The sequence below is a fragment of the Pelophylax lessonae genome (assembly GCF_965119305.1).
Source record: "Pelophylax lessonae genome assembly, chromosome: 6".
Classification (NCBI taxonomy): domain Eukaryota; kingdom Metazoa; phylum Chordata; class Amphibia; order Anura; family Ranidae; genus Pelophylax; species Pelophylax lessonae.
In genome coordinates this window covers 258,338,273-258,361,989 of record NC_138773.1, presented here as the reverse complement: position 1 = coordinate 258,361,989, position 23,717 = coordinate 258,338,273, and the positions used below count along the sequence as shown (strand labels likewise).

The 23,717-nt window shown below is 40.3% G+C and overlaps 1 protein-coding gene across 1 annotated transcript in view; it reads right to left on the bottom strand.

Moving 5' to 3' along the window:
- Window positions 1–6,283: 6,283 nt before the first annotated feature.
- Window positions 6,284–23,717, bottom strand: part of B3GALT1 (beta-1,3-galactosyltransferase 1) — a 462,810-nt gene continuing 445,376 nt past the window's right edge. The window contains exon 4 of the mRNA XM_082260201.1: window positions 6,284–8,023. Coding sequence (XP_082116327.1) covers window positions 6,858–7,838 — 981 coding nt within the window. The 5' untranslated portion in view covers window positions 7,839–8,023 and the 3' untranslated portion in view covers window positions 6,284–6,857. The remainder of the gene's footprint in view (window positions 8,024–23,717) is intronic.

The following is a 23,717-nucleotide window of genomic DNA, read 5'->3' as shown; positions in this document are numbered from 1 at the left end:
GACTGCGGACATGATACAGGAGATGGTCAGAGACTGCAGACATGATACAGGAGATGGTCAGAGACTGCAGACATGATACAGGAGATGGTCAGAGACTGCAGACGTGATACAGGAGATGATCAGAGACTGCAGACATGATACAGGAGATGGTCAGAGACTGCGGACATGATACAGGAGATGGTCAGAGACTGCAGACATGATACAGTAGATGATCAGAGACTGCAGACATGATACAGGAGATGGTCAGAGACTGCGGACATGATACAAGAGATGGTCAGAGACTACAGACATGATACAGTAGATGCTCAGAGGCTGAGGACATGATAGAAGATAGAAGAGCACTAGGGGGGCCGGAGAGCACAGACGAAGCAGAGAGCACTGGAGGTGCTGAAGGGCACGGTGGGGGGGGGGGGGAACTGGAGAGAATTAAGAGAGGGTTTGGAAAGCATTGTAGGGGGGTTGGAAGGTGCAGGGGGTGGATTGCACTGGGGGGGACAGGGAGCACTTGGGGGACGAGCAGGGAAAACCAGGGGGGTGGAGAGCACTGGGGGGACAGGGAGCACTTAGGGGGGTGGGCAAGGAAAATCAGGGGAGTGGAGAGCACTGGGGGGACGGGGAGCACTTAGGGGGGAGGGAGAAAGCACTGTGGGTAGTTGAAGAGCATGGGGGGGGCTAAAGAACAGGGGGGTCTAGTGCACTGGGGGGGGGGCTAAAAGCACTGAGGGAGGGATTAGGAGCACTGGAGGAGGTTAAGAACTTTGGGGGGCCAGCAAAAGAAGTTGTATAGGAGGGGGATGGGGCAGCTGCATATAGATGAATTGATCTTTCCCTATTCTTCCTGCAGGAGGGAGAGGAGGAGAATCAGTTATTCAGCAGGAAGCTGCAGGAAGAATAGAGAAAGATGAATTCCTCTATATGTAGCAGCCCCACCCCCCTCCTATCCAGCACACACTTTTGCAATGGGCACTCACCTTCTTCCCGCCGAGGCTCCGCCCCTTATTCCCGCCGCGGCTCCGCCCCCTTATTCCCGCCGCAGCTCCGCCCCCTTATTCCCGCCGTGGCTCCGCCCCCCACTAGCAGCACGGACTGAAGGAGCTGCCAGCCACTGCAGCTGCCTTCACACTGCGGGATCTGTCTGACTCTGAACACACCGGGCAGGACACCGGCTGACACCCCCCAGTGAGTGGCACCCGGGGCGGGCCGCACCCCCGCCCCCCCCCATTGGTACGCCACTGCTAATGTGTAGCACAATTAAACAAGTTCATTTTTTTTTTTTTTTAATAATGTATACATATATTTTAATACAGTAAAGCAGAATACTTCAGTTTTTTTTAGTAGTGAGTAGTCATGTTCTTTTCCGTTTTAATGATTTTAAAGCCCAATTGAAGTCTCACACATTTTTATCTGTACATAGATTTGCAGCTAGAACCCACTGCTAAATTCTCTATATATGCATTAGTTCTGCACTAATTAAAACTACTACAGAGGACGCCCAAGGGGAGGGCAAAATGCGTATAGCGAGACTTGATCCTTTTACGTCATAACCGGCCGGTGGAACGCACGCTGCAGGAGCAGCATACACCGGGCTGATCATTGTTTGTAAGTGGATTCTATGCATCAATAAAAGTTTATGGTTTGATATACTTCACTATGGCAAGTTTTTTCTTTCACTGAGGAATGCCAAGACCAGCACTATCCTCCAGCAGCTTCCCGCAGACCTATACGGGATTACTTTTGGGACCCAGCTTCTGCCACATAGGAGAGTTATTTACCACAGAGTGATCTGAGTGTGATCTACAGACCTATATTTATTTGGTTTCCGGTGAGTAGGGAAGCATAAGGGGAAGCGCCAGCAATTTATGCAAGAATGGAGCACAAAGCACTTCTGCCACTTTTGTCATTTTTTGCACAGCAATTGTAGGACATTTTCTGCATTTGAAGGACATTGATATATATTAATCACTTTTTGCACCTGGCATTTTATATATGTATTTATAATATTTGTTGTATTTATTATTATTGGCAAATGTTCATTTAGCAGCGCTGACACATCTTCACGTTCACTTTAAAGGCACTTGCACCTTAATTGTCAGCAGCAGCTATTTACTTACTCGGCACACACTTATTGCACTTTACCATAAGCGCGAGGTTTTTTTTCCTGATACTACTTAAAATATATCCACCTTTATTCACATTGGTGAAATGAATTACAACTGAAGTAAAGAGAAAGGAAAAGTTCTTCCTTGTATTGGGGCTGACCCTGCACTGCAAGGGTTAAACGATTGTTTAGGTCTAGGGGACCACAAAAAAACAGCCTGGTCTCCCCTATGTTCTTCCATTCACAGGTTCTCTGATTTCATAAAGTTTAATTCAAAGCCCCTAGCCCTGCACTGGACATGAGAATGCCAAGGAACAGTCTATTGTCAGAACAGAGGGGAGTAAAGAAGAGTGCCGGCTGCTGGGCAGCAGAGTATCGGACAAGTAAAGCTGCTTTTGCTCCCCTTGGATCTAAATAAGCAGTGTGGGGCAAAGAAGCAATTTACCTTACCCCAGAGATTAGCTTAATGTGCATTAACACTCGTTATAAAACATTACTGTGTGTTGCGTAAGGGCAGTACACTGAAATCAATGGGCTTCCCACACATTAAAAAGTCCCAAAAAATGAAATGGGTCGCAAAATGCTTGCCACAACAGTGCAGGTAGGTGCATGCTTGTGTTGCTGCATGTTACTGTAATGCAGGTGTTCCCACAACACATTGATGTAAATAATTCCAAAATGTTTTACAAAAGCTGTCATTCTTTTTATGGCATACTTTTGCTATGTGACAAACTTTAAGAGTAATTTCCTAATTAATACGGGGTATCCAATTATAAAAACCAAATAAATAAAATGCAGACCAAAAAAAGTCCTAATTCAGTAAACAACATTTTTGATCCCTTCAGTCTAAACTGTTCAACAGAAAAAATGTAGTAACTAGCCATAACTGGAATATAATTTCAACTCTACGTTTTCAGCCCATTTTCCAGGAAATTTATTACAGTCCCTAAACGGCTAAAATTATCGCTAACAAATCTTACAACAAATACTTCTGTATTTTTCCTGTAACGTAAAGTGATTTCAAATACCATAGAAAAATGTCATGAACTTCCAGATTCAGATAGAAAAAAAAGCTGAATGCCTCTACATTTCTAAAATAACGTGACATAGGTTACAGAACTCTTGCTGTAAGAGGAAATAATAACTGCCTTATTTATCAATATGTCATAGCAGTCAATCAAATTCTAAGTTTTATTGTTCACCTGTCTTTTTTAATCTGAGTGGCTGCCTGTGAGGTAACAGACTGTCTGGTATTTTTTCTTGGACTTTACTGGTACAAAGAGGACAAACAAATCAATGGATAGGAAAATTTACGTAGAGACTTCAACATCTGGGTCCCAAAGATAATGGACCCCAAAAAAGCCAAATATGCTACTCAATTACTATATTAACCCAGAGGATTATCCAAGAGATCAGAGGCCGAAAAGTTTCACATTATTGCTTCTTCAGGACCTTGTATTCTTGGATGTAGGGATTAGTAGTCTAGATATTTCTTTCAGGTGGCATAAAATGGTGGAGGGCAGATAATGGATAACGACAACCCCAAAGGGGTGACTGCAAAGCTGGGCGATAGACCAGAGCCGGACTACTTCAATAGCTTTGTAGCCCAAAATGGCTCAGCCGAGCAAAGATGTATATGAGCAAAACTATTGTGGGGAGATCGCCAACTCAAGTAGATCCCCTAAATACAGTTCCATCTGGGAATAAATATAAATCACCAACCCAGCTTATATCAAGGGATGTCCAGCTCTTGTAGGTACTAGGGTCCTCAGGGCACAGTATCAACATGTTCCATCCCAGGGAATTTACACTGCTGAGCATCCAGAAGGAGTCCTTCAGAAGGTGAAGTTATTTTTATCATTAGTGTCAACTATTTCAGCCGGATCCTATGTATGTATGGAGTATGTTGATACTGTGCCCTGAGGACCCTAGTATCTATAAGAGCTGGACACTCCTTGATATAAGCTGGGTTAATGATTTATATTATATCCCAGATGAGACTGTGTTTAAGGGATCTACTTGAGTTGGCAATCTCCCCACAAAAGTTCTGCTGATATACATATGAGGAGGAGTTCTTATCATAGATACCTCTCAAGACCTGAACAGGGTCTGATAGGTGCAGTGTTTCGAGTGGAGTAGCTTATTTTCCTAGTTATTGGGGCTGTGAGTTGTTCAAGTTATTTAATGTATAATCAGTAAGAAGGGTTTCTTCTTCTCTTCCCTTTTCTTCTCTTTATTTGGTTATTATATTTATCAAATCACTGCCTATGCTATCTGCCAAACAATAAACATGAATTCTCCATTTCCAAATATATGTATACACAGTCATGACACATTTTATATAATTTGAATACAAGTTATGTTTTAATACCACTGGCCTTTGGTGTGCAGGGTAACGCACCCTCCATTTAGTTAGAAGTATACATCCTTGCTTGACTGAGCCATTTGGGGCTACAAAGCTATTGGAGTTATTGGTTTTCTTGTCCAGCTTTGCAGTCACTCCTTTGGGGTTGCCATTATCCATTATCTGCCCTCTGCCATTTTCTGCAACCTGAAAGTAATAATATCTAGGCTACTCATCCCTACATCCAAGAATACAAGGTCCTGATGAAGCAAATAATGCGTCAATTTCTGTACTCTTGGATAATCTCCTGGATTAATACAGTAATTGAGTAGCATATATGGCTTTTTTTGGGCACCCAGATGTTGGAGTCTTTATTTAAAATGTTATTTTAAAATTTTCTTATCTATTGATTTGTTTGTCTTCCACTGTACCAGTAAAGTCCAATCACAATTTTTGGTTTACATAGAATTTATTGATGTGGTACTGTACATTTTTAGTAGCTGAGCTTTTTGTATTCAATCCTGATACTTTTTCCTGTGGTGCTAAGCAGTGTGGGTACAAAGCGGTTTGCTGTAATAGTATGCTGGGGTGTCTTCAGAATGAATCACAACGCACTTTAGTTTGTGTCAACCTGTGCTTCAGTAACAGATAAATGAACACAGGCCTAAAGCAATTATTAAAAGAATACCCAACCTTAAAGTGGAAGCTAACTTTTTTTAGTTTTGGATAACGTAGGGGAAGGTTAAACTTTTATCGGGTTATTTTATACTGTGTGTGTCTCGCTGGGGAGACTTTTTCTTCAAGCTTCATCAAAAGCAAACCTATGCAGCTTGCTTTTGATCCATTTCTGCAGTGCTTTTTGCTGTGGGTTTTGCATAGTGACAGTGCAAGTGGCTTTCTATGGAGGAATTTGGCTGGGGGGAGGAGCCAGGAGCGTCAGCGGGGGAACCCAGAAGAGGAGGATCGGGGCTGCTCTATGCAAAGCCATTGCATAGAGCGGGTAAGTATGACATGTTTGTTATTTTATAAAAAAAAAATGAAAGCTTTACAATCACTTTAAGCATGACCCTGTTAGGTCAGGGTAGAAGATAGTCACATGCTTCTGATTATAAAAAGCTTTATTCAAAGTTAAACAAAAAATGTAATTGTTAAAAAAAAAAAAAAAAGAGTAAGCTTCCCTTTTCTATCTTAATTCTAAGCAAACAAAGTAACAATGGAGTCAATGAAATCAAAGCACATTATATTCAAATACATTTCTAAAACTTTTTTACTATTCAATTCTGCAGTCATGTGACAGCATAGACCCCCTACCTAACCCCATTTACCAAATACAGCGAGAGCATCTCTATTGCCTAAGGGGGAAGGTAGTAGGATGGCATCAAGTATGGCAGGGAAGTATGTACCCTGTTTATGTACAATGTGCCAAATAGAGACAGACTGATCGGGGGGGGGTTGCCATGTCCACATCACTTGGGGGCAGGCAGCTGAATTACATCTGTAGGAAAATACTCCCTAAGCCTATGTATGGTGTGTCAAGCAGAACAGGGCTGGATGGGGAACAAAGTAGCAAAGCACACTGTGTGTTGGCACAGTTTCATGTAGCTCCAATCAGCAAATATAGAGATACAATGACCATGCCAGCACTGCTGGGTTTGGTCAGAGTGCTAAAGGATAGAAGGGGAACTGTCGCAATCACCAGGTATTTGCCAGTAAATAGGAGTCGACTGACTAAAGAGGGAACATTTACCAGTTAATTTATTTAAAAAAAGAATGCATTACTTAATTATTTTAAAAAAAATCTCTATTACTGCATTCCAAAACTATGTATTTTATGCTTATATTTGTTAAAGCCTAATGCTAGCTTTGTTAGATTTGAATAGAGGGTGGAAGGGTTAGAACCCTGGTCAACTGGGCTTTACGAATTTCAATAATGCAAAATTGTAAACACAGAAAAATCTTACAGAACTGTATATGCATGCATGTATAGATATGAAGTGTGGACTAGATCATAATTTGAATACAGCCCAAAACATCCAGTGATAAAACCAAAATATAAAAGACAGAGCATTGCAGACTGCCACTTAGATGGAAATCAGAGTACATGATAGTATGGCACTCTATAGAGGATACACAGCTTTGATCATGAGGGAATATAGAATGCCTTGTCATATCATCATAGCAATAAATGATACAGAAGAAAAACAATAGTTATCAGAATTAGAATTTACAGTATAATCTACGAAATGTTAAGTGAAATGGACAAAAATGCCCACTTTACTGATGTAGATTAATTTCAGGTTCCAGCTCTGTACAGGCCAAACAAAATTAAAACAAAGGTCAAATATTGTCTATACATCTTGTACATTAAAATTTCTTTCCCACTACAGCTTAAAAAATATGCAACCAATTGCAAAACTAACATCGGAGATGCTTCTTGCTTTGCATGTCATTCCAAATTCTGTGCATTTCTTCAGGGCCAATCTGATGTACTGTGATAACTCTACGGTATCGGCACAGACTGTAAGCCATTTTCCAATGATTAAAGCCACTGTTTTGAAACGGGTGGATTCCAAGTTTTCGCAAGCAAAGTCCAACATAGACATCCTCAAGATGCAAAAGTCTTGTGTGGAGGGATGTTTTATAAATGAGTTCCGCCACATCTGCGGAGAAGATATACCCAGTTCCTGAACAAAAAGGCGGATAATTACTATCTGGGTACAAGTCTCTTGGCATATACCATTTGCTGCGGACATCCCTTATAGGTCCTCCATTGATAACATATCCAGTAAAATACCTCCTCCGTGGCTTTGTGGTTGGTTTCAGTAGTTTATAAATTAAATTGTCCATATTTACAAAAATATCACTGTCTGTTTTCATGACATATTTAGCCTTGGAGCAGAAAGTTGCCACCCATCTCATGCCCATCATAGTTTTTAAGGTTAGATTATGGTATGAGTCTATGAAGTCTTCCACCACTATATCGTGAAATATCTGGCTTTCTTGCTCAACCATCTGGTTTAATACTGAGTCTGCATTTTTGCCGAGGAGGAAAAGCGTGACAATTTTAATTCCTTTAAAGTTGCTTTCATTACCCCAAGTTTCTCGGATGGCTTGTCTGGCATCAAATTCCTTATGGGTTGTGCTTATTAGAATAACCAAAAAGGGGGAACCATTATTTTCACATTTCTCAGGCTCATTAATAACAAATTCAAAGGAATGGGGATTGATGGGTCGAGTTCTAATATTGCCAAAAGTAATGTTTTTCTGAGCTAATACCACTTTGCTTAGCCTGTAGCCGGTGTAGTTGGATGTTGGGCGAGTAACACTTAAGTACCAAAGTGCACTTGCCCAGCAAACCACTGTCAAAATATACAGACATGACACCTTTGAGGCCATGGCTCTCCAGGATCTTCTAGGCGAGGTTTCCTATGAACAGTTTTTTCATGACTTTAACTGTCTTCCTGTCCACAAGGGACAGCATATTACATAAGAAAAAAATGGATGTTCAAAAACATTAATCCTATTGTATTACCCTTCTCTTGCAGTTTCCATAACTACATTCTCTGGAACATGTATCCATTCTAGAAAAGAAAAAAAGGAGAGGCTGTTAGTTTTTTTGCCCAATATGGTTAATCCACATGATTCGGTCATAAATGCTGTCTCATCTTTATTCATAAAATAATTTATAATGCCAGAGTCATCTATATAGTGAGCAGAACAGATGAAGCAGCTTCGACACCCAGGGCTTCTTTATAAAATTGGAGATACGAAAAGCATAGGCATCTTGGCCTTGGTATGCTGCAATATATTACATTTTTGGTTCTGGGTTTAATACCATCTTAACTCTATATATACACTTTAACAAGAGTTAAAAAAAATCCCTACTCAAACCACAGCCAAAAAACAGCCAAACTATATAATATACATTCATCAATCAATAGTTTCGGCTGATCATAAATTCCAATGCTACAAATGCATAGCAAAGTAGTAAAACATAACTAATAATATTTGGCCAGGAAATTATTTTTGAGCAACCATAAAAAGGTATAAGTGTGTTGTACTGCTTAAAGATCAAAGACATAATTATAAATGGATCACTTGTTGCAAATGTAGTACACTTAAAGTTGCTCTATGCCTTTGAAACTTCCCTGAAAAAGAAAAGAAGAACCACAAAACAAAACACACAAGTGGCAATGCAGGTTGCCAAATGTTTTATATTCTTTATATATATATATATATATATATATATATATATATATATATATATATATATATATATACAGTATCTCACAAAAGTGAGTACACCCCTCACATTTTTATAAATATTTTATTATACATTTTCATGTGACAACACTGAAGAAATGATACTTTACTACAATGTAATGTAGTGAGTGTACAGCTTGGATAACAGTGCAAATTTGCTGTCCCCTCAAAATAACTCAACACACAGCCATTAATGTCTAATCCACTGGCAACAAAAGTGAGTACACCCCTAATTGAACATGTCAAAATTGGGCCCAAAGTGTCAAAAAGTTGTGTGGCCACCATTATTTTCCAGCACTGCCTTAACCCTCTTGGACATGGAGTTCACCAGAGCTTCACAGGTTGCCACTGGAGTACTCTTCCATGATGACATCACAGAGCTGGTGGACGTTAGACACCTTGCGCTCCTCCACCTTCCATTTGAGGAAGCCCCACTGATGCTCAAAAGGGTTTAGGTCTGGAGACGTGCTTGGCCAGTCAATCACCTTTACCCTCAGCTTCTTTAGCAAGGCAGTGGTGATCTCGGAGGTGTGTTTGGCGTCATTACCATCTTACAATACTGCCCCCCGGCCCAGTCTACGAAGGTAGGGGATCATGCTCTGCTTCAGTATTTCACAGTACATGTTTCCCTCAATGAACTGTAGCTCCCCAGTGCTGACAGCACTCATGCAGCCCCAGACCATGACACTCCCACCACCTTGCTTGACTGTAGACAAGACACACTTGTCTTTGTACTCCTCACCTGGTTGCCACCACACACGCTTGACACCATCTGAACCAAAGAAGTTTTTCTTGGTCTCATCAGACCACAGGACATGGTTCCAGGAATCCATGTCCTAATCTGCTTGTCTTCAGCAAACTGTTGTGGGCTTTCTTGTGCATCATCTTTAGAAGAGGATTCCTTCTGGGATGACAGCCACGAAGACCATTTTGATGCAGTGTGTGGCGTATGGTCTGATCACTGACAGGCTGACCCCCCACTCCTTCAACCTCTGCAGCAATGCTGGCAGCACTCATATGTCTATTTTCCAAAGACAACCTCTGGATATGACACTGACCAATGCACTTTGGTCGACCATGGCTAGGCTTGTTCTGAGTGGAACCTGTCCTGTTAAACCACTGTATGGTCTTGGCCACCGTGCTGCAGCTCAGTTTCAGGGTCTTAGCAATCTTCTTATAGCATAAGCCATCTTTATGTAGAGCAACAATTCTTTTTTTCAGATCCTCAGAAAGTTCTTTGCCATGAGGTGCCATGTTGAACTTCCAGTGACCAGTATGAGAGAGTGAGAGCAATAACACCAATTTGAACACACCTGCCCTCCATTTACACCTGAGACTTCAAAACACTAACAGGTCACATGCCACAGGGGAGGAAACATGGCTAATTGGGCCCAATTTGGACATTTTAACTTAGGGGTGTACTCACTTTTTTTTTACCAGCAGTTTAGACAATAATGGCTGTATGTTGAGTTATTTTGAGGGGGGACAGCATATGTACACTGTTATACAAGCTGTACACTCACTACTTTACATTGTAGAAAAGTGACATTTCTTCAGTGTTGTCACGTGAAAAGATATAATAAAATATTCACAAAAATGCGAGGGGTGTACTCACTTTTTTGAGATACTGTATGTCCATATTTGATTACCGTACATGTAAAATATATTTTGTAACCCTGTAACTTGTGCCCTGTCAATGCGAGACTTCTTTAAATAAAGAGTTAATAAATAAATATAGCTTATACTGTTCAGCAAAGGCCATGGTTGATCTTCTTAAATACAATATCTGCTATAGGGAGGGTCAACAGTTTTGTATTTAAATTACCATTTTTGAAACAAAATAATTTTTAGGTAAACATATTAACTCAAATGCAAAATGTGCACATTGAAGAAAAAAAAGAATCTTTATCCGTGCCTTGTTCCTTCTCAGCACAGTTTGATTATTCCCTAATGCTGTTAGCGGGTGGTAGAAGTAGAGGAAAAAAGCGCTGTTATGATGCTGTAGGAAGAGCACTTTATCATTCCAGATATGTATTGGAAGCAGACTGTAGGCATTGTAAAAGATTTTCAAAAGTGATTCACTAGACTGAGATTTACACAATAGTTATTTACCATTTCAGCACCCTGGGAGGCATCTAGCATCATATCTCTTGCAGAGTTTTAGTTATGGGCTCAATGTTATTTATGGAAAAGGTACAAGAACAGCACACAATTTCCAGCCTCAAGAGTTACCTGAACAGAATTAATCTGAAACAACAATCTCACATCCATAAATACAAAGAGAGAAAGTATTGATCTACTGTGTGACTACATTAACAGCAATTCATATTACTCTAGGTACTGCTCACTATCTTACTAGCTGGCTCCTTGTTAGTGCTCTGCAACTCCCGATCAACTGTGAAGAGGAGAATGGAATACTAACGTGAAGTTTTCTTGTTATTGATTTTTTATTTACTATGTGATATGTTCCTTGAAATGTTTTAGAGAACTGTCTCAAAACTTCTTGGTTGCCTAAAATTGCCTAGACCATTGTTCACCTGGGGCTTTGACACCAATATGAAGATGATGTCTACCTTGCTTTTTTGGCACTGATGTCTTACTGCTGAAGTGCAGCCTTTACAGTTTTAGGTATATTTATACAGAAATACTTCTAAAGCCAAAGTTTTTTGATTATTTTTAGTTTTAGAGCAGGGTATTAGAACGCCTACCAAGTTTTTGTATTGTCTGTGTCCTTGTTCACCTCCTGTCTATATGACTCACCTCCTCTGTGTGCCCTGGTTCCCTTTGCCAATGGAACAAGAAAAAAGGACAGTCTGCCAATAGGGACACTTGTTTCAGTTGACAAATATTGATGAGATTTCCTCCTACTTTCTGTTGTGTCTCTGGGACATGAAGAAAAGGGAAATTTTCCCAATGGGTTGAAGACCACAAAAAGCAACAAATGTGGCTGATAAGTTCACCTTTGTAAACAAAAATTATAAATGCATATCTTTTTGCAGGCAAAAAAATGTGCATTTATTTTTTTTTTTTTACTAGGAGCCTGCAAAGCATTGCATCCATGATCAGCAGATTGCAGGCGCAATGGAGGACTCCAGCAGACTGTTGTACCTTGTGCGAGCAGGCAGTTACACAATGACGGGAATAATCAATGAACTACCTTGGTAGTTCATTGAGAACTCCATGCCAACAGCTGAAAAGGGTGTTGGTACTTTTAGTTCATTCATTTACAAAACTCTATGAATGAATGGCGTGGCCAGGGGGTGGCCTCCATGGCTGCATTTTTTTTAAGTTGTGACAGCGAGTTTAGGGAGAAGATTGGCAGCTCGCAGTCACTAGAGGCGGCAGGTCGGGAAATGGCTGCAACAATGGGAAACATGTTACATGTTCCCACCTCAAAACAGGGGGAACATGTAACATGTTCCTATAGATGGACTTATCCTTTAAATACACATTAAACCTTATTTGTTGTGGAACTCCATAGGACACCACAGACTTTAAGCCACCAACAGAGGCCATGATGTGGAGCAAGCACTGGAGTGTCCAGTAGATAGCAGTATGTGCCATCTGCTCTAAATAGGTCCCTAAATGTTCTTATGTGAGATTTTAGTTCCTATTTATGTGGGTAGCCTGTGGTAAAATTGAAAGTTTGTAGTACCAACATCCCAATATAATGAGAAAAAATGGGAAAATTCCCAAGACCCACCTCCCAAATAGGGTCAAGGAAGTTTGGGGGGGGGGGAAGGGGGGATTGGAGAGGGGACTTTCTAGGTACAGTACAGATAGAATAATACAAAAGTAAAATACAAATTTTTATCTATACACACATTTAAAAACAATCAGAACAAATATTGCATACAGGTATTGTGATAGAGTGTTGAAACATTAGTATGAGCATCAATGTAGTTATATAAACCCAAAACTGATTTTTTCAAACTTCCAGATGTGTGTACCTTGACATGTTTCGTGGCGGACCACTTCTTCGGGAGGAGTTTTTAACACACTATGCTCATTTCTAAGAGAAATAATCAATTTAGAAATAGTATAATATAACACAATGTAGATAATACAATGTGTACATACAATTGATATCAAGAGTGGGAGGGCTATCTTACCTAGTATTCAAGACTCAAAAGGATCACAAATCCCTGTGCGCGACCACCAAATCCTCTTGCTCCAGTTCCTATTTGCTCTTTATCAGGAGAGACTGCTCTATTTTTCCTCCCTTTCAAACCACAATTAATAATCACATGTGCTAAAGGGTTTCCCCTGTGCGCTAGGGTTTTTGACCAAAAGCAAACATTTTGGAAACTTACAGAAGCATTAATAATAAATATGGAGGTTGTAATTTCCAACACCTTTCTGGAAATGTTAGTTCCCCGGATGTTCTACTAATGCATTGGCATCAGTACTTAATGAGCCACTGACAATGGTTCAGATTTCGGACTTCTGTCTGACATTCATTCACTTAATGTTTGTTCCAGGTCTGTGATGTAATAATGTTTATTACCTTAATGCCTGCGATTTGTATAATAATATTCCTAGGCACAGTTCCTAGAGCTGCTAATTCTGACACTGCACTTTTACTGACAGTTTCACAACCCTAAGGCCCTGTTCACACCTGAGCGTTTATTAGGTCGTAAATTGCTCATCTCTGGAGTCTTAAAATGCCCAACAAGCAAAATCCGATTCATTTTAATGGCCCCTGTTCACATATGACCATTTTGTCACATGAAGCAAAACACCTGAAGCTCAAAAAAGTAGGAGCTTCTTTTGTGGCAGATTACCAGCGTTTTTGTTAGATGTCAATGCCTGCCTCCAAACAACTTAAAAAACCCCTGAAAAAACGCCTAAAAAATGCTTGAAATACATCCAAAAAAGCCTGAAAATGACGCTTCAGGTGTGACTGGAGCCTAACTAAGGATTGAGAACCAATCATCCTGATTCCTAATCATATGATCACCATGAGAGCCAATTATGTTGAACACATATGCAATGCAGGGATTTACTGTAACTGAGCACTCAGATTCTGGTGCAGCTGTGCATGCATGGTGGCCAATCAGCTTCTAACTCCAGCTTGTTCAATTAATCTTTGTATATAAAACCTGGAAGCTGATTAGTTTCTATGCAGATGTGCAATATATTTTGCATGCTCCAGTTTTACCAAATCCACCCTATAGTTACATAGTAGGATTGATAAAAGACAAATGTTCATCAAGTTTAACCAATCCACTCCTGGTTGCAGCCGTCAATCACTCTTAGCTGTCAATGTGCCCCTCTCTCTTCTAAATCCTGATGTATAAGATAACACACATACACATTTCCTGGATATATTTTTTGAATATCATATCATATAGTATTTTAGGTTCAGAGTAAGAACCTGGATTTTTCTTAAAATGGAACTAATCTCTCAAATTAAAAAAACTGTGCACAGGCAGGCTCTTTATTGCAGAGAAGATACACAATGCTATTAGGGCAGGAATCAATTCTAATGCATGTTTCTATAATGTTGACATACTCTGAAGTGCTCATTAAAATAATTAACCTTTAAAACATTGTAGTTTATCCTCTCCTAATCTCGGGGCAACTTTTACCTTTGTGACCAGAAATGCCTCCAACAGCTTTAGCAAGATTTTTTCTAACACTGTTTATTTCACAATGCTTCTTTTTTTTTTATTTTTTATGAGGGATAGAGCTTTTTTGGCAGAATGGTAAAGTTAATATTGTTTTAGTTTAAATAGAGTGGAAAAAAAACAGAAAACATGTTTTTTCCCCAACCTATCCAGCAGTTATTCTGACCTAATGAGCACAGCCTGGGGAAACAACTGCAAAATATATTTGTCCAGGTTTTCTAAGTACAAGTATTCCAGATATGTGCATTGTGAGATTTACTCTGACAAAAAAAAGACTATTATATTTTCAATTTTCATGTAGTTTTTGGACTACTTTTAATCAGGTTTAAAATTGACTTTCACGTTTTTATTTTAGACTAGCAAATGTTTGCCCATTCAAGAATAGGCAAGATTGAATATGCTTCAATCATGCTAAAGTAGTGTCTTAGCAAGAAGTGTCTGCATGGAGGAGGGGAGTTCAGAGGGCATAAAGGCTGTTGCAGAACTACACATCCCATGAGGCATTGTAAAATTCTGACATTCACATACATGACTAGGCATGATGGGAATTGTAGTTCCTGAACAACTGGAGGGCCGTAGTTTGGGAATCCCTGCACTAGAGAGGAGCACGAAAGGTATGACAGCAGGTTAAATGTGTAGGAGAAGAGTGTGGTGGGTATAGTATTGGGTAGTATGTGCTGGAGAAAAATAATAAAGATATTATAGCAAACAGTATGGGCAGGAGATGAAAGTGGAGGGTACGTAAGCAGGTAGTATGCACAGGAAATGAGAGTGGAGGGTATGTCAGCAGGTAGTATGTGTAGGAGAGGAGTGTGGAGGGTATGCCTTTGGGCAATTTCAGATTGAGTGGGGAAGAGTTAGACCCTCTTTCAAATTTCATTGTTGCCTGTGCAACTGGTGTGACTATTGTTACCTACACAGAAAGTAAAGCAAAATACAATATTTTAGAGGACCAGTTCCGGTGCCATTTAAGCCACTTTGAAAGTGACCATGTTTCTGGAATAGGAAGTGAAAGACCGGTGTTTTAACCCTTCCCAAAAAAAAGTTACACTTTGCCACTACTTTTGAAAAAAATAAGCCTGTTTACAGAGATCAATGGCAAGGAATATCAGCATCGTTAGCTAACTCATAGAGCTCTGTGAATCCTAGTATGAATCCTTATCATTTATTTTATTTGTAACACACAAGGTCACGCACATTCACAGTCTTTGTGATCCCTGTGCCACCAGCTAAAGACAATTGAAATCTTTGGGTAATTTTTATCAGCTGACAGTTACTGCCATGTTGCAAATCAGGTATGCTCTACAAGGAATGATCGCAATATTTGTATTGTTGGGCAAAGCCAATCTATGATGTGTTACATATCATGAAAACAACTCCAAGTAGAAAGTATTTAAAAATACTACATCTGCTGATGCCCAACCATAGAAAAAACCAAGAAACACTTCCCACTACTCTGCACTGAATACTGCATTAATGAGCACCCTCTGGAAAGTGCTCTTTCTAGCATCTTATGTGCACTATGACAATTGCTGCATGGTACCACAGTACTCATACTTCCAGAACTGCTTCAGTGTACAGTTTGAACATCTGATTTCCAGGTCATAACTGTTTATATACAGCCAATGCACCTGGTGCGAGCAAACATTACCAGTGGGTTGGATCTGTCATCTGTATATTTTTAGTTTAATCGGAATGCATCTCTTAAGAAAACATCTCAGCAGATAAACATCCTGCCTGCACTATGGTTAGTATACATGGGCTTTGACTTTTCAAACTGCTCAGTGCAACAAAGTACAATTTCATGCGTTTGCTTCAGCTTTGGTAAAACCTTTGTAATCCATTTAAATGAAAGCAATTTATGATAATATCAGTATGAGGAAAGAATTCCACAGCTTAAGCAAATGCATGTTTCAATGTGGTATTTTTATTGAAAGTTGAAGAGCAGACCTTGTCACTGGGAAAATATTGGTGTAACCATAGCAACAAGACTTTTTCTGAGTAATCAATGCTTTAGATAAATGATGTATCAGTTTCAGCATAGGTTGTGTTTTGTCTTCAGTCTAAATTAATTTGTTATCTAAGAAGTCCCTTAACCTCCCTGGCGGTATGATTCTTTTGGATTTTCGGTGCTGAAAGCGGTACCATTATTTTGCATGTAATTCTTGTGAATGAGCAGCCCAGACCAACTGTATACATTTATTATATATATTATATTTTATATATATATATATATATATATATATATGTAATGTATACAGTTGGTTTGGGCTGCTCATTCACAAGAATTACGTATATATATATATATATATATATATATATATATATGTGTATATATACGTATATATATATATATATATATATATATATATATATATATATGTGTATATATATATATACTGTATATATATATATATATATATATATATATATATATATTTACATAAAAAGTACAGTAAAACTGCAGGAAAGGGCACTGGGGGCCAATGTAATGTGAATTTTTTTTTATTTTGAATGGTATCAGTGTGTTTGGTGTGTTTTACATTTGAATTTGCCGCCAGTTCCACCCCCCTGTGAACGTCACGTCGCCGGAGACGGAAGCCGGGGCTCGCAGACGATCGGGAGGAAGCTCCGCCGCCGCATACCGCCCGTATACTTCGCTGGGTCCCGGAGAAAAGGTAAGTAAAACCTTTACCAGGATCCAGCGATCTTCCTAGCACTACCCCGAGTGTGGCTCGGGGTTACCACTTTTGGCTCTAAAATCTTACCCCCGAGTCACGCTCGGGAATACCGCTAGGAAGGTAAAGAAAAAGATAGGACACCGTGGGGTTGAGTTACTAAAATTGGAGAGTGCAAAATCTGGCGCAGCTCTGCATACAAACCAATCAGCTTCCAGGTTTTTTTCGTCAAAGCTTAATTAAACAAGCTGATGTTAGAAGCCGACTGGCTACCATGCACAGCTGCACCAGATTTTGCACTCTCCCGTTTTAGCGAATCAACCACCATGTGTAAAAAGTAAGTAAAGAGAAAGTGGAATAAACTAGACTACATCTGTTATTCACCTAATGAGGACTAATATCCAGCTGGTTGTTTTAACCAATTTTAAAGTGGAATTCCAGTCAAACCCTAACTAAGCCTAAATCTACCCCACCCCCATTCTAAGACTATTCTATCTACTCTGTAAAAGAAAAGAGGTCTATACTTTCTGAAGCTGCTTTGATATGGTCCAGCGCTTACTTCAGTGTAGAGGTAAGGCAGTGACAACTGCTGCATAACTGATGTCGTCCCTCGTAGGCTTACTATGGGCAGCTTACTATGGGGCAGTTGTTAATGGCAACAATAAAGCCAGTGTAGGTAGGAGGAGGAGAGCCTCTCGGGTGAGAAAAAGTGCTCCGGTGCAGGTCGGATCCGTCATCCAAAAGTGCAAAGATTCAAAGAAAAAGTGACCGCACTGGTAATACATTGGTAATGATTAAGCGATCTTAGAGTTGTGAAACGCGTTTACCTGTCCTGTGTCTATGTGAAGCTTTGTATGGATTATATTCCACGGGGGAATAAACACTTCATTCTTCAATTTCTCCTGAGTGTGGTCACTTTTTCTTTGAATCTTAACAATAAAGCCAGCACTGGGATCCGATCATGTGACCAGACCAAAGCACCCTCAAAATAGGTAAGTATTGACATCTTTTCTTTAACTGGGTAGATAGAATAGTCTTAGAATGGAGGGGGGGGGGGTAGATGTAGGCTTAGTTCGGGTATGACTGAAATTCCATTTTTTTTTTTTTTTAATTCAGATTTTAAAGATTTTTAACATACAATACAGAGCCTATTTGGCATACCCAGGCTCGCAAAACACAGTGATATTTTACAGGGAAGGGTCATATCTATGACACTACCCTAAAAACCAGCACAAAACTAGGTTAAGGCATGTACAAAAAGCAAATAGGCATGTTGTTAACATCATGTACAAGGGATATAGTTGTTTAATATACTGCCATCTTGTGGTCATTTCGGTTACTGCATCTTTTTCAGTGTTCCCTCCTATTCTATGATGTATTTCCCCTTCCTGTTTAGTTAGTGTGGAGGAGAAAATAAAGTACGGAGTGCAGAACCACGTCGTGTCTGTGGAGTTTATCATTGGTAGCAGAGGATGGTTTCCAACTATAGAGTACCACCTAAGTTTGACAAAATCAGACCATACGAGTGCTGGAAAAATGAAATTAGTATTTGGAAACTTGTTACGGATTTGGACAAGAAGAAGCAGACACTAGCGGTGGTGTTAGGGCTCGAGGGGCGAGCCAGAGAGACCGCTTTGGAAATACCCGCGAGCGATCTGAATGAAGACAATGGTATGCAAACCTTGTTAGCTAAGCTGGACTCTGTATTCTTGAGAGAAGAAAAAGACCGCGCTTATGAAGCATACTCTCATTTCGACTCGATTTCCAAAGACAGCGCGATGTCCATGGCAGACTACATCATAGACTTTGAGCAGAGATACAACCGCATGAAGAAATACAACATGACCTTGCCTGACGCTGTGTTAGCGTTTAAACTACTGGACACGGTTTGTCTTGAAGAGAAGAGTAGGCAGCTAGCACTTACAGCGTGCACGGATTTAACATTTGCATCCATGAAGTCAGCGTTAAAACGGATTTTCGGAGGAAAAACCAGTGGAGCAAGTGGAGGCAGCTTGACTCAAGATGCGGCGTTTTTCACGGAGCAGAGGCCACCAGGTAAATTCAGACGGAACAACAGCCAGTCACAGAATAGACAGTGGCAGCCACAGCAAGGTACTAACCCACTCGACAAATATGGTAAGCGATCAAAATGCGTAATTTGTCAGAGCACGTACCATTGGGCCAAAGACTGTCCTCATCAGAGAAATGAAGTAAAGCTAGCAGAAGATGAAAATGTCGAAGAGTGTAACATTACACTGTTTACAAAAGTTATGACAGACTCAGAGATCTTCCTAACTGAATCACTGGGATCAGCTATCATTGACACAGCATGCACATGTACTGTTTGTGGTGAAAAGTGGCTGGATAGTTACATGAAAGACCTGAGCCAAAGCCAAATAAACAAACTGATGCAAACAGAATATAAAGAAGATGGGGTTTCATATAACCCTCATCTTCTATATGGAATGGCAGAAGGGGTTTAGTTATTCAAAAAATTTAGGTGGTAACAAGGTTAGTTTAATAGGTTTATTTAGGCCTAGTTAATTCAGCCAGCTTCAGTAGAATGAACTTTTGACCTGGGCTAATCCTTGGGTCAAGGTTTCCCGCTCTTAGGCTTCAGGTATCTGGGCAGAATTTAAATTATTGCTGCTTTCCCGCCCTTATCTAAGGTATCGCTAGGCAGATTAGCGCGTGCCCCCCAGAATTCCCGCCTGAATTCCCCTGCTCTTGACTGAAATCCAGTTCTAGCTGGCTCTGCGGGGGGCTATTTAAGTGGCGACCAAGGGTCTCCTGGTCACTTCATCTCCTCAGGACCATTCTACTGCTGTCTCCCCCTCCCCCCCCCCTTATTTGTCACGGCCAGTTATTTTAATTATTGGCTTGTTGCTGTCGCCCTAGCCAAGGTGCTGGGGTGGACTGTTGTTGTTTTTAAAAAAAAAAAAAAAAAAAGTATTTATTTGTGTGTGGTGGAAAATGTTATTTTAAAATGTTGATGTCATAGTGTCAGCCCGAGCCGTCTGGCTGGGCTACTGGATGTTTTTTATCTTTAAAAGTGAAGTTGAATAAAATAAAGTATCTGAGTATTTATGTATTTATTAAGCCAATAATAAAAAACAGCCGCGGCCTTTGTCCAAACCAATTTCCTGTGTGGTCTTATTTATTTCAGGTTTATTTGCTTAAGGGGTTTTTTAAATTAAATTATTAGGGCATCCTGAGTGCCATTTCCATCTTCAAGCTGTAGAGCTTTCAGATTTGGTGATGGTCAGGTGGTACACTCCTACAGAAAGGTAAAGCTTCCCGCTATGATCGGAAAATGTCACATTGAAACGGAAGTTGTTCCTGTTGATATCCCTTTACTGCTGAGCAAAATGGCTCTAAAGAGAGCAGGAACTGTTTTAGACATGGAGAATGACAAAGTTGTCATGTTCAAGCAACCAGTGCCTCTTGAGCTCACTAGTTCGGGACACTACTGTGTCGACATTAGAGATGGTAATACTGAAGTGGACACCAATGAAAGTGAAGTTCTTGTCATCACAGCAGAGATGTCTACAAAAGAGAAGCGTAAAATTCTCCTGAAGCTTCACAAACAGTTTGGCCATGCCTCTGCAGACCGGCTGCAGAGGCTTATCCTCAGCTCTGGAAATACTGACAAAGACTATCCAGTTATTCTGCAAGAGATTATCCGTGACTGTGAGGTATGTCAAAGATATAATAGGACCAAGCCCAGGCCTACTGTGGGTTTGCCTTTAGCCTCAGAGTACAATGAGACGGTGGCAATGGATTTACATGAGCTGGAACCTGGCATATGGTACCTCCATATCATCGACCATTTCACACGCTTCAGCGGTGGAAACATTGTGAGAACAAAGAAAGCCTCTGAAATTGTCAACTCTTTCATTCACTCGTGGATAAGTGTTCATGGTGCCCCAAAACGGATATACACTGACAACGGTGGTGAGTTCAATAATGAGGAGATAAGAGAGATGGCAGAAAAAATCAACATTGAGATGAAGACCACAGCAGCATACAGTCCTTGGAGCAACGGGCTGCTGGAGAGACACAACATGACTCTGACTGAGATTCTTCTGAAGGTGAAAAGGGAAAACGGGTGTGGCTGGCAGACTGCTCTAGACTGGGCTTTAATGGCCAAGAACAGTATGATTAATGTGCATGGTTATAGTTCACACCAGCTGGTGTTTGGTCACAGTCCTAATCTTCCCTCCATTTTGGTTAATAAACTGCCTGCTCTAGAAGGCACTTCTATGAGTACTAGAGTAGGACAGCACCTAGCAGCATTGCATGCTTCCAGAAGAGCATTCACAGAGGTGGAATGCTCAGAAAGAATAAAAAGAGCTTTACGAAAGCAGCTTAGGCCTACAGATGAAAAGTATGAGACAGGAGACAGAGTGTACTACAAACGAGCAGACAGTACAGAGTGGAAAGGTCCTGCTGTAGTTATCGGTCAAGATGGCTCTGTAGTGTTTGTCAGACATGGTGGTATCCTTGTCAGAGTACACCAGTCCAGGCTGAATAAAGTTAATGCACAGGATGGGGATACACTTGTACTACCTGATATTCCTGGAGATAGTACAGAAAAAGAAAATGTAATACACACTGATATGTCAGAAAATTCAGATGATGAAATGAGTGTTAATAGAGAAGTGCAAATCCATGAAAACACAGAAACAGATGATAGAGAAGATGTGAGACAAACTAATGAGAGGGATGCTACTAATACAGTGGGTTCCACGGGTGTCAAACTGAAAACAGGTCAGACAGTGACATTTACAAACAGAAATGATGAGACAAAACACACGGCCAGAGTTTTAGGCAGAGCAGGGAAAGCAAAAGGACAATATAGAAACTGGTACAATGTGCAGTATCTTGAACCAAATGGCAACGAGGGTCAAAAGGAAGCTTTAGACATGTCACAAGTTGATGATCTTCTCACTGAATGTGAGAACACCGATGGCGATGTACTTATTACCAAAGACATCTCTTTTGATGCTGCTAAACAGCAAGAGATTGACAACTGGCAAAATAATAATGTTTACGAAGAAGTCACAGACAAAGGTCAGAAATGTATCTCTACTAGATGGGTCTGTACGTTAAAGGAAACTTCTAGTGGTGTTGTTCCCAAAGCCCGTCTTGTGGCGAGAGGTTTTGAAGAAGTCAATATGCATGAATTACAGAAAGATTCTCCCACATGTGCATCAGAATCACTCAGGCTCCTGTTAGCTGTTATTTGTCAAAACAAATGGCAAGTGAACTTTATGGATATTAAGTCTGCTTTTTTGCAGGGAATGGAACTCTCAAGAGACATTTACATTCGTCCCCCACCAGAAGCGAGCGTGGACAATGTGTTGTGGAAAATAAAGAAATGTGTGTATGGACTTGCAGATGCTTCCCTCTACTGGTACAACAAGGTCAAAGAACTCATGCTGAACAGTGGGGGTAAAATGTCACGGGTTGATCCTGCAGTGTTTTATTGGCAGAATGAGCAGTCTGAGGTAACAGGAGTACTGGCATGCCATGTGGATTTTTTTTTTGGGCAGGTTCAGAGCATTTTGTAACCAATGTCATCCCTGTGCTTAAATCTGCATTTCACGTGGGTCGTGAAGAGTGTGAGAGTTTTTCATATGTGGGGATGAACACTGCTACTGTGGGTGGTGTAGTACAGGTGCATCAGCACAGTTATATTGAAAACCTACAACCAATTCATTTGCAGGCAACACGTGCTGTACAGAGAGAGGCCCCACTGAATGAGAAAGAAAGAGAACAACTCAGATCCAAAATAGGACAGGTTCTGTGGGTTGCTAAACAAACAAGACCAGATGTTATGTTTGACACATGTAGCCTAGCATCCAACATTAAGAATGCTACTGTTCAGTCCATACATGAAGTGAACAAAGTGCTCCGTAAACTTAAATCAGAGAAGGTAACACTTAAGTTTCAATACTTGGGTAACAGTGAGGATTTGAGTTTGGTAGTATTCAGTGATGCTTCACTGGGCAATCTTCCAGATGGAGGTACACAGGGTGGGGCTCTAATTGCCCTCATGGAAAAATCAGGAAAGTTCTCCCCACTGTTTTGGCAAATCTAAAAAAATTAGACGTGTGGTAAGAAGCACACTGGCAGGAGAAACCCTTGCCATGTCAGATGGTATTGACAATGCTATGTTCTTGGCTATGCTCTACTCTGAACTCACTAATGGTAAAGCTGATCTTAATGCTCTTCCTCTTATCTGTGTTACTGATAACCATTCCCTGTTTGACGCTCTTAAGTCTACAAAACAGGTCACAGAGAAGAGACTAAGATTAGAAATAAGCGGTGTCAAAGAGCTCATACATGCTAATAAAATCAAAGAAGTGCGTTGGTCAACAGCCAAGTCACAACTTGCTGACTGTTTGACAAAAAAAGGTGCTTCCTCTCTTATGCTTCTTAAAGCGCTGTATGAGGGTGTATGGAAACTGTAAAATCTGGTCCATTGAGCATATATCTTGGTATTTTTATTTTGTTTGTTTAAATACGCAAACTCACTTGAATGCTACTGTGTTCTGAAAGTCATTTTTGTGTGACAATGTTTTATGTCAAACTCACCCGTTCTTTTTTTTATCTTAAGAAGAGAGTGAGATTGTTAACTTCATGTACAAGGGATATAGTTGTTTAATATACTGCCATCTTGTGGTCATTTCGGTTACTGC